The sequence below is a fragment of the Marmota marmota genome, unplaced genomic scaffold (genome assembly GCF_001458135.2).
Source record: "Marmota marmota marmota unplaced genomic scaffold, marMar, whole genome shotgun sequence".
Lineage (NCBI taxonomy): Eukaryota > Metazoa > Chordata > Mammalia > Rodentia > Sciuridae > Marmota > Marmota marmota.
The window spans coordinates 2,605,413-2,617,330 of record NW_026000205.1 but is presented as its reverse complement, the minus strand read 5'-3'; the positions used below and the strand labels follow the sequence as shown (position 1 = coordinate 2,617,330).

Genomic DNA, 11,918 nt, shown 5'->3' with positions numbered 1-11,918 from the left:
ATAAACAAAAAAAATGGCTTTCTTCAGGCCCCACACATTCCTCAGTGGGGTTATTTTGCAGCACTTGCCATGGGGTCCTGTCTATGAACTCATGCTCAGATCCTGATCCTGTCGTTCCCTGAACGATTCCTAAATTGCTCAATGCAAAGAAACTTTGATCACCAGACACAATTTTGTTTAATCACCCAGTTAATTTGACAACAAGAAAAGTTAATGATTCTTTTGACTTTACTTCAAAGTCCAGCCTCCCAGTACCTCCCCCAACATCCAATGGTGGATACAGCTTGAACCCCTGCACCTCGCACAGAGAGCTCATCACCATGACAGATGGCTACTTGTGGTTTGAAGGGTTACCTTTCCCTGTGGTTGGTTTTAGCTATGAAGTTTTGAAAGAAGCATGTGCTCAGTTTGTGATAAAGGATGAAGACACAGTATTGGTGACCTACCCCAAATCAGGTAAGGAAACAGGACAGGGACCATCAATGGGAAAGGCGATGGCTGCGTTTCTCGCTTACACAGCAGATGGATGGCCTGACCTCTCCATGCCAGTGAGCCCTGCTTTGGGGAAGAAGAGGCAGTGCCCCAGGCCACTTGCATCCAGACTAGGACAGAGTGACATAAGTGCTCAGCAGGGGTCGTCTGAGGTATTAGAGTGAGATATAGGAGTGAATCCTAAGCAGATTTGGGCATTTGTGTGGTGGCACGGAGAAGGGTGTGGAATAGGGTGACCTGTGAAGACCTACTGGTGAAATACCAGCTCAACAGGAAGGAAAAGTTGGAATGGAGGTCATGTGGTGGAGGGGTACTGTAGAGCAGGAGGGTCAGCGTGGACTTGAAATCAGAAAGAGCCTGGAAAATTCAAGGGACTGAAAGGACATGTGTCATGCACCTACAGGAGAAGGGCATGGAGCAGGATCACAGCAAACTGGGCGAGGATTGGGGCCAATGACCTTTGAAGGGACACGAGGTTGGAAAGTCAAGGGAAGTTGGGACATATTAGAAGGATCTCAGCCAAGAGCCAAGGGTTGCAAGCATCCAAATATCCACTGGTAGTTTAACGCGTAAACAAAATGTGGCGAGTTGATACAATGGAGTAAGATTCAGCCTTAACCAGGACACAGGCTGACTCCTTCTACAATATAGGTCAATACTGGGACTCATGCTAAGTGCAGTCTGATGGGCACAAAAGGACAAATAGTATAGGAATCCCTGGGGCAAAGTGTAGTCAAGTTCACAGAAACAGAGAGCCCCATGGTGGGTTCCAGGGCCTGAAAGATGGAATTAGTAGGGAAATGTTGTTAAGGAGCAGAGAGTTTCAGTTTTTCAGACAAAAAGCTTCTGGACATCGGCTGAGCAACAGCAGGAACATGCTGAACACTGCTCAGCACCACCCCATGGCATGCTTAAAATGGGCAGATGGTAAAGTGCATGTTATGTATTTTATCATAAGTTTTGTTCACAAGCCAGGTTGAAGTGAGTGACCATCACTTTTCCTTCCTTCTCTAGGAACCAACTGGATGATTGAAATTCTCTGCCTGATTCACTCCCATGGTGATACCAAGTGGATTCGATCTGTGCCCACCTGGGAACGCTCACCCTGGATAGAGACAGATGTGGGTTACAAACTGTTAAATGAGAGAGAAGGTCCACGGCTCATGTCCTCTCACCTCCCCTTCCATCTCTTCCCCAAGTCTCTATTCACTTCCAAGGCCAAGGTCAGTGCCTAATGTTCAGCCCATGCTTTCCCCTTCCATGTGCCTAGGTCACCCTGCAGATCTTGCTGGGGTGTGTGCTCACTGGGTGGATTGGGTGAGACAGCCATTCCCAGATATTATTTAGGTTCATGTGGCCACAACCAGACCACTCTTGAGTGCAAGGATGTTGGACCATTCTGCAGATTAGCCTCACCTGAATTCAGGGGTAATACGACTGGCTCAAGTCAGAATCTTAGAAAACCACATTCCATGTGTAACCAGAATTATAACTGCATCTACACTAGAGTGTTCCTGCATACAGCTCTTACACATGTCCGCCAATCTCACTCAATAACAGCCTCCTGCCAGGTTCGAGGAAGCACCCAAGTCAGTGTTGCCCATATGTGGGGAGCAGAGCCTGCATACACTGATGAATGCTCACATCCAGGGGACTGCTAGGAGTCAGGGCTTGCGTCATTACCACGTCAATGTGCTCTGAGATCAGCAGCCTCTCCAGCCTCCCCATGGCTGATGGATGATCAGCACAGACAGTGGTTATCCAAGATCTTACATGCCAAAGACTATATTTAGGAAGATCCTTTCTTAAGGTTGACTTCTGATTTTTTTCATGTTTTAAGTTTAAATGATGCCAAGATCATAGAATGATAACCAAGTGTCTTGGAAATGTCACAAAGTGCCTAACAATGAGGCTGCTCCAATAGACCTATTTGCATGTCTCCTGTTGGATTCCTTTAGCCTCTGCCTGAGAAAACTGAGGCCTGTAGCGACATAAGTCCTCCAATAACAACTCCAAGAAAGTTGGCGCAAATACAAAGTTAGTTTCTAATGATTAAGTACCAGGTGGTGTGTGTGTGTGTGTGTGTGTTCACTAATCGTAAACAAGAGTCTCTTCATATGAACAAATGCCCACAGTAGGTCAACTATCATGCAGACCAGATGTACAACATTTCTATAATCCAGAAAGTCTCCGTCTACCATCAGTGCCCACCACCTGAGGGCAAACTCCCTAGACTTACAGCCACAGATTACTTTTGCTTATTCCTGAATTTTCTATAAATGCTTGCATACTGTCTGGATGTCATACATGTGAGACTCATCAATGGTCTTGAGTGTGGGAATGCTGTATGTGCTATGAATCTGAATATTCCATAATTTATTAATCCAGTGTGCTGTTAGTGATCATTGTGGGAAAGCACACACACCCCTCACCACTTACCATTTAAAACTTTCCAGCAGCTTCCCAGGAAGAGTAGACAAGCATCCCAGAAAGAAGAGACAAGGTCTTCCCCCTCTACTCCTGGCACATGACCATGTAATAGGAACGTTAAGATGTGTATTTGGTGAATGAACGCTATAATATTTTATTAAAGGAATCCATCATGTTTAATAAAGATTAAGGAAGAACTGCCCAGGGAAAGATCAAGATCAAGGTGGGGAAATGACTGACTGAGACTGATTTTTCATTTTCTCATTTTCCCTAATTTAAGGTGATATATATCATGAGAAATCCCAAAGATGTTCTTGTGTCAGGTTATTATCATGGGTCTATGATGAAACTATGTAAGCAACCAGAGTCACTGGAACAGTATTTTCAATGGTTCATCCAAGGAAACGGTGAGTGTTCTTCACATACATGTCTGTGTCCTCTATTCTGCTGGTCTTTCTCTTGTTTTTTGGTATATCTATTTTATTCTTCTTCTGCGTATTTTCCACATATGAGAGAAAGCAGACAACCCTTGACTCTGTGAGTCTGGCTTGTTTCAGTCAGCATGCTGGTCTCCAGTTCCATCCATTTTCCTCAAAGTGACATAATTTAGTCCTTCTTTATGATGAGTAAAATCCATTGTGTATGAACCACATTCTCTGTATCCATTCATCAGTGGACACCGAGGCTGGTCCCATAGCTCAGCTGCTGGGAGTTGAACTGCTATCCACCTGGGGGGCATGTGTTGCTATAGTGTGCTATCTTTGTTTTGATGGATCCCAAGGAGTTCTATGATTAGGGCACATGCTGGCTCCATTCCTAGTCTTTTGAGGAAACTTCAGACTGATATCCATGGTGTTGTACTAATCTCCAATCCCGATAGTGTGTATGTGCTCCTTTGCACTCAGTCCCTCCCAGTGTTTATTCCTATTTGTGTTCTTTATGATTGCCATTGTAACTGGAGAGAGACACGATCTCCATGTAGTTTCTATTTGCTTTTCTCTTGTTGTTAAAGAAGTTGAAATTTTCTTCATACAATTGTAGGCCATTGTATTTCTTCTTTTGAGAAATGATTGTGATTTCCCATCTGTTGATTTGGTTATTTGGTTTTTGGTGTTAAGTTTTTTGGTCTTATCCCAATCAATAAATGGGCTAAGGAACCAAACAGGCACTTCTCAGAAGATATACAATCAATCAACAAATACATGAAAAAAATGTTCAGCAAGTTGAGAAATGCAAATCAAAACTACTCTAAGATTTCATCTCACTCCAGTCATAATGTCAATTTTCAAAAATACAAGCAAGAAGAAGTGTGGTAGGAGGTGGTAAGGGGAAAAGGCACACTCATACATTGCTGGTGGCACTGCAAATTGGTGCAACTACTCTGGAAAGCAGTATAGAGATTCCTTAGAAAACTTGGAATGGAACCACATTTGACCCAGTTATTCCACTCCTTGGTCTTTACCCAGAGGACTTAACATCAGCAGACTATAGTGACACAGCCACATCAGTATTTATACCAGCTCAATTCACGATAGATAAACTTGGAAGCAACATAGATGCCCTTCAACAGATGAATGGATAAAGAAGCTGTGGCACTTATACACAATGGACTATTACTCCGCATTAATAGAGAATAAAATCATAGCATCTGCAGGTAAATGGATGGAGGTTTAGAATATCATGGTATGTAAAGTAAGCCAATCCTAAAAAAACAAAGGCCAAATGTTCTCTGTGATGAGTGGATCCTGAACCAAAAGGGACAAGGGCGGTGGTCAACGAAAGAATAGAGGAACTTTGATTGGGAAAAGCAGGGGAGGAGACATGAGGGCAGGAAAGACAGTGGAATGAGATGGACATCATTACCCTAAGTCCATGTGTGAGTGCAGACGTGGTGGGACTCTACTTCCTGCACAACCAGAGAAATGAAAAGTTGTGTTCCGTTTGTGTACAATGAATCAAAATGCATTCTACTGTATGTATAACTAATTAGAAGAAAGAAATAATCATAACAAACTTATTTTTGAGTTCTTTTTATGTTCTGCATGTTAATCTTCTGTAAGAAAAATTGGCTGGAAAAGGTTTTGCTCCCTTCTGTGAGCCCTCTCTCTCTGTGTCATCTCCTCAATGTGCACAAGCTTTTCAACTTGAGCCTCTCCATTTATCAACTCCCGGCCTTTCCTGAACACTAGGAGTCTTACAGAAGTAACGCTTGCACCTACAGGTCGGAGGATAGGCACTATGATTTCCACTAGTAGTTTCGGTGTTTATGGTCTAATTCCTGTTTTTTGATCCACTTGGAGTTGATTTTTCTGCAGGATTTAGCTTCATTCTTCTACCTGTAGATGTTCAGTTTTCCAAGCACCATTTATTAAATAGGGTTTGTTTTCTCCAAAATTTGCTTTTTGTGTCTTTCTTGAGGATCATTTGACTCCATCTGTGTGGGTCTGTCTCTGAGTCTTCTATTCTAATCTACTGATCTCAGTGAATGTTTTGATATTAGCAAACTTTTTTGTTACTATACCTCTTCAGTATGACTTGAGACTGGTTAGACTTTAAAACATGATAACTTCAGCATTACTATTATTATTATTATTCTATGGCACTGGGGATTATACCCAGGGCTCTGCAGGTGCTAGTCAAGTGCTCTATGACTGAGCCACATCCCCAGCCCCTTTTCATACTTTATCTAGAGAGAGGGCTTCCCTAAGTTGCTGAGGCTGGCTTTGAACTCTCGATCCTCCTGCCTCAGCCTCCTGAGTATCTGGGATATAGGCATGCACCATCACATTCCACTACCTGGGTATTTGTTGAAACCTTTGTGAAAGGAATTGCATTCTTGAATTCTTCCTCAGCAGATTCATTCTCGTGATGAAGAAAAGTGCTTGTTTATTAATGTTGATTTTTTTGTCTTGCTATTTTCCTCAATTGATCAGTTCTAGGAGTTTTTTGGGAAAGGTTCTTGGGTGTTCACAGCAGAGCCTCCTATCACCTGCGAACAGTGATAACGCGGCTTCTTTCTTTCCCACTGGTGAGGTTTTGATTCCCTTCTCTGCCAACACCTCTGGCTCCAGTCTCTAGAGCTCTGTTGAATGGCAGTGGTGAAAGTGGACATCCTTGTCTTGTTCCTGATATTAGGAGAGATGCTTCCAGATTTTCCCCATTTAGCATGATGTTGGCTTGGGGTTTGTCACACACAGCCCTCATGATGCTCAGCCAAGTTCCTCTGTCAAGGCAAATTCTATTGATGTGGTGAAATACATTTATGGATTTGCCTGTGTTGACCCAACCGTACATCCCTGGATGGAAATCAACATCTCTTGATGTACAATCCTAAAGTCTGAACACAACATGTCCTGAGTATAATCTTAATGCTGAATAGGATTTGCTGAAATTTTAATAAGCTCTTCTGTATCTATGTTCAGCAGGAATATTGGTCTGTTGTTTTCTTACTTAATCTGTGTTTCCCAGTTGGGTATCAGTATGCTACTAGTTCCATAGAATGAATTCAGAAAAGGTCCCCTTCTCTATTGCATTACTTATTTTCAGCAGCATTTATCAATTATACGTGAATCAAGCTGTCAATATGTGTAGAGTGACACAGATGGCTCAGTCCTGTTTTGACAGTGTGTAACCTGCACCCCTGTGCCTGCCCCACAGTGCCCTATGGATCATGGTTCGAGCACATTCGGGGCTGGATGTCCATGAGAGACAGGGAGAACGTCCTGCTGCTGAGTTATGAAGAGCTGCAGAAGGTGAGCCCCCTCTCATAGTCGGCACCTATAGCATCCCAACATCCTCTCTCTCCCCGATGTCCCTGGTCCTCAGGGTGTCCCCTTCACGTTTCCTGTCAAAGCATAGGCTGTGAAGGTCACTGAGAGGAGATGACCTTTGGCCTCCATTTTCCAGCTTCTGTGAGACCCTCCCTAAGTTCCAAGATCTTTCTTCATATCTTCCAAACTATTGAGTCTGGCATCATCTAAAGGGCCTTCTCACAAACCCAGAAGAGTGCCACGGCTTATGCCACCCCCTGGGCCTGCTGAGTTCTCTGCCTGCAGGACCTTGTCTGTTCCCAGAAACCTAGCCATCAGAAGGGGTGGGGCAGAAAGCACTAATCCCAGAGTTAGGTCCACCTTTCTGGCTTCCCCCTTGACTGACAAAGTGACATGAATGTGAGGTGCCACTTTGGGTGACTATTGTGAGGGGTCAGGGGCTGGAGTAACAGGCAGGGCCTGTGGATGAGCTCAGCCCTGGTGGGTGGGTGCAGGGTACAGCTGGGAACAGCAATGACTTCCAGTGACCTGAGGCACAGGGTGGCAACCGTAGAGAAGAGTAACTAAGTATATATTTCAAAATAGCAAATGGAGAGGATGTTGAATGTTCCCAACTAAATAAATACTCTCATCTGAGTTTGCAGATGTGCCACTTACACTGACTGGATCGTCACACTTTGAGGAGGTACTTAGCCTAACGTTATTTTTCTGCTGGTGCAGAAAAAACTGCCCATGAACGGCACAGAGATGCACGGGGCTCTGTGGGAGGCTCACAGGTCCACACAGAATGGGAAGCTTTAAAATATTTAGAAGCATTTTCAGAAGTGGTCAAAAATGAACCAAAAGTAAAGGAGTGAGCAGACCTTAGAAAACCCTTGTCCTGTGGGTGTGTCTTGGGGACAGAGAAGGTGCCACAGGCTCAGGCATCTGTTTCCCCTGGAGAAGGGACCCTGGTCACCTTCCTGCAGCTGCTTCCTGTTCTGCTGTGTCCTCAGCATGAGGCCGGTCCTGAGGGAGGAGCCTTGGTGCCACGTCAGCCACCTCAGCAGCAAGCTGCACACTGCCTGGGATTCTCCTCTCCAACCAACAGCATGTTCTTCCATTATTGCCACAGTTGGGTCTTCTTGTCACTCAGTGACTGGGGCTCCTGAAAACATGGCTATAATAAAGGACAATGGTGCTGACAGGAGCTCTAGGTCTCCAAGGAAATCCCTTCTTCTCATAATGACCTGTTTCCTTGCTGTGATCTCCCAGGAAAACCCATCCATAATCATGGGGTCAAGTTAAGGAGACACTGTAAAGCCCAGTGTGTTATTAAGTGTCAGTCAAGGGACGCAGGATCACTTGGGGAGAGGATTAGCCTTTGGGGACTTTGTCTCCCTGCCTTATCTTGAAATCTCAGGCGTCTCCTTAGAAACCCCAGCCCCTGCCTTTGGGGTGTCCTGACTCAGCCTCCTGGGAAGCCCCTGTGATCTCCACATCACCACACACCTCACGCCCTCTGCTGGCCCTGTCTCTGCCTCCCTGCTCTGGCGTCCCCAGCTGGCTTCTCCCATCTGATGTCATTCCCCTCCTCTTCCTCCCACAGCCCTCCTAACACCCCTTCCCATCCTCCGAGTCCTGCTGTCCTGCCGTTCACAGCTTCCCTCTTCATGTTCACATGTAGGACCCAAGAAGCGCCATAGAGAGGATCTGTCAGTTCCTGGGAAAGAAGTTGAGTCCAGAAGAACTGGACTCCGTCCTCAAGAACAGCTCCTTCCAAGTCATGAAACAAAACAAGATGTCCAACTTTGAAACGTTGCCTGAAGCTTTATTTACTAAGCCTTTCTTAATTACAAGAAAAGGTAAATGCCCTGGTTTCAGAATGGGTTAGACTACGTGGGCATTCCTGTGTTTACCCCCGGCACTGAGAATGCAGGTGTTGGGACATTTCAACTTGAATCCTTCATGGCCCAGAAAGCCTCTCGTGCCCTTCAGGAAAACTGTGTTCATGGGACTGGGATGGGCTGCAGGTACCTGGAGAAGGTTGACCCCTTCTTGGGGAGGAGGGGGGTTCTGGAGATGGTGGAGTCTGGGCCACTCCACTGGTGACTTACCACAGAGCACTGCCCTAAAGAGAGAGATACACAAAGAAAGACACGACTGGAGAGAGTGGAGAGGAGGGCATTTGCTATGAGACATTGTAAGGCCTCCTTCCTGTGAGGAAAGACGAATCATGTCCCCACCCTTGGGTTCAGGCCTATTGAAAATGTCTACTCCAAGTAGCGGCAGGACCTGTTTTGCCATATTCCTCCAGTTCACATGGATCTGAAAGGGTGACCCATGGAATCAATATACTAAGTACTTCAAGGGATATTCAGGAGGTCAGGATTCCTGCCACCCAGTGAGCCTGGAACCCAGAGCCATAAAACAGGGATGGTGATGGGTCTTGGGGAGGAGCCAAGGCTTCCAAGAAAAAATCAGTATAGATTGTTCTACTAATGAAGATAACTATAAAAATGGGAGTCGTGTGTGGTATTAGGACAGTCACGACATATGACATATGCTGCTACTTTATATTCATCTGAGTGTATTGTTTACATGCACATCTTACATTGGGTTACCAATTGTTGTATTTTTATTAATTTATTAGATCAGTCTGCTATGTGAAAATTAATGTATATGATGCATAATGCTGTAATCACATAAGTAAAGGATAAGAATCATGTCCATATCTTTAGGACCCATGTCACCACCACCAGTCTGTCACTGGGTATCCCCTCCAGGGAATTTTTTTAAAATCCTTGTCTGTAAAGTAGGGTATTATGCTAGTCTCTTCCTCATTCTTTATCAATCCTGTCAAAAAATATTTATTGAGCATATACGGTATAATTCCTTTGAGCAGTAATTCTTAGGCAATTTGTGAAAATGATTTCATACCCTAATATGTTAGAAGTGCATACCTTATGCACATTCAAAAAGGAAGTACACAGAACATCTCAGGTTTGATCATTGCTATGAACGAGGATGGAGATGTACAGTTCTGAGCTGAGAGCCCCACTGAGTCACTGCAATGGAGTAAACATATGAGTGAGGCCAATGGACAGAGGTGAAGGTGTCTGCTAGGACAGCACTCTGGGGTCAGGAGCAGGAAAGGTAAACACCCTGAGGAGGGGTGCAGCCTGGCAAGTCTGAAGCTGAATCAGAAGACTGTGTCATGGAACCGTGAGAGCAAATGGGCAGTCCCAGGGATGGAGTCCCAACCAACAAGGACCCTATACCTGGAGCCTCAAAGCACCAAGGAACTTGGCTGAAGGAGAGTGGACGTCCTGGGAGACTCTGAGCCCCCAGGGACTGGAGCCACTGGGTTTGGCAAGGGATCAATATGGGTTCCTTGTGCAGAAGGTATGATCACTGGGATTGGCCAAAGCAGAGAGACTAGGTGTGACCTGCTCTCATCACCCAGGTCAGAAATTTTGTCAGCTTGGGCCAAAGTGCTCAAAAAACAAGTGGTCAGACTTAGTTCCAGTCCAGATGTTCTGATTTATAGTCAGGATCGCTGCTTGTGGATTCTGTGCAGGATGGTTTGGGAGAGAAGGGCAGTCAGGACACGCTTTCCAGACAGGTAGAAGGGGAAATGCGCATGGTGGCCAGGGGAGAAGGCCTCACCAATGACCCAGGGGTCACTTTGCTGTCCTGACAGAGCAGGGAGGAGGTCGCCATCTTAAGACCTCTCCCTAGATCTGATCTGCGTCTACTTCATCTTTTCCAGGCATCTCTGGGGACTGGAAGAATCACCTCACAGTGGCCCAAGCTGAAGCCTTGGATAAAGTTTACCAGGAGAAGATGGCGGGTTTCCCCAAAGAGCTGTTCCCATGGGAGTAACCTCTAACAGGTCCAGGATCTTCCATGGACACTGTGTGGTTTTCCTGTCCTGGGACATGCTCAGGACTGAGGGGTTCTTCACATAAAAATCATGTCTGTAGGAAAAGAGGGGTGGGGAGGATAGGATAACATAAAGAACCAATGAAATATAAGAAAATTAAGGAGCAAAAAGAATTCTAGTTGGTTAGAGGAGGAGAATGGAGGGGGAGGGGCATGTGGGGAAGGGGGATCAGGAAGGGAAATAAACTTCCACACATGGGTGGGTTTCTCTGCATGAAACCAATCCTATGTGAACCTACAAAGCTCTGACAGAATTTAAAACCTGTTTTTCATTCTGAGCCTGTATTTTGCTTCTCTCAACTTGCATGTAAAAATGACTGGAATTTCCCTATTTACTTTGTCACATCCTGGCATTTAAAGAATCATGTATAATTTTATACAGACAGAAGCCTACCAATGTAAGATGAATATCACCCACAATTGTCTCTCATTCTTAAAACAAGAAATACAATGTAGCAGCACCTAGGGTTCCTTTTCTTTACGTGCATCTCCAGATTGTGTTGTGATGAGGATCTGGAGGAGTGTGATTTCCAGACTAGTTTATTTTCCTTCCTGGTGGTGTTTACATAATAAATTACAATTGCTCTGTCTGGGACTTTTAAAACTTATATCAGTGGTGAAAGGAACAATATATTCTGTGTTCTCATTTCTACTCAGCATTTACCACATGGTTTTATCTGAGCTGAGGTGTAATGAGTGGTTAGGAATTGACTGAGACTTGGGACACAGTTTCCTGTTCTCCTATAAGTGACCCTGGGTTTCCCCCTCACCAATTTCCCCATATTTAAAGCACTATTTGGCAAGCATGACACAACCAAAGGTACGAGTTTTCTAGGATACATTTAGAACTGAACTGGACTGTTCACTCATTGGCCCCTGGTAGGTGTTAGGAAATTTTTCTCCATAATCTTGTAATGAAGGTAAAGTCCAAATAAACTCTACCTCTGACTGATTTTAGTTCACTGTACAATTCACTAAATTTGGAGGTCATGCAGCAGAGCTATGTAGTATTAGTCTTCTGCACCTTACTCCTCAGTCTATACTCAAAGGTCTTGAAATCTACATAAGATAGTGACAAACCACATCAATGTTCAAGGTCACCATGACAGAGTCCCTGGATTTTCTATCAAACCAAACGTAATCTAAGCACAATAATTGTATTTTATTATGTTTTTCCCTGAGCAATTTGTAAATCCCACCCTCCACCTGTGAACACAAAGGCATTGGTAAGGGTTATCCCACCGCCCACCAACAAGGCTTTTCACACTGTTATCAGTGCAGCAGAGCTGGGCAACTGGACAT

At 44.7% G+C, this 11,918-nt stretch overlaps 1 protein-coding gene across 2 annotated transcripts; it reads left to right on the top strand.

Annotated features, from left to right (window-relative positions):
- Positions 1-226: 226 nt before the first annotated feature.
- Positions 227-10,730, top strand: LOC107151302 (sulfotransferase 2A1-like). Of its 2 annotated transcripts, none has more exons than XM_015496625.2 (6): positions 227-456; positions 1,507-1,715; positions 3,203-3,329; positions 6,580-6,674; positions 8,359-8,536; positions 10,444-10,730. In XM_015496625.2, the coding sequence occupies exons 1-6, from the start codon at positions 321-323 to the stop codon at positions 10,554-10,556; spliced, it is 858 nt and encodes a 285-aa protein (XP_015352111.1). In that variant the 5' UTR covers positions 227-320; the 3' UTR covers positions 10,557-10,730. The 2 variants fall into 2 exon arrangements, with proteins under 2 accessions (XP_015352111.1, XP_015352110.1); XM_015496624.2 differs by having other exon boundaries at positions 3,203-3,350.
- Positions 10,731-11,918: the final 1,188 nt, after the last annotated feature.

Bases quoted from the DNA above. Each gene is read 5' to 3' on its own strand.
- LOC107151302 (XM_015496624.2), top strand. From the start codon at position 321: ATGACAGATGGCTACTTGTGGTTTGAAGGGTTACCTTTCCCTGTGGTT. The intron at 1,716-3,202 runs GTCAGTGCCTAA...CCCTAATTTAAG, and splicing joins TATTCACTTCCAAGGCCAAG to GTGATATATATCATGAGAAA. The intron at 3,351-6,579 runs GTCTGTGTCCTC...CCTGCCCCACAG, and splicing joins TGAGTGTTCTTCACATACAT to TGCCCTATGGATCATGGTTC.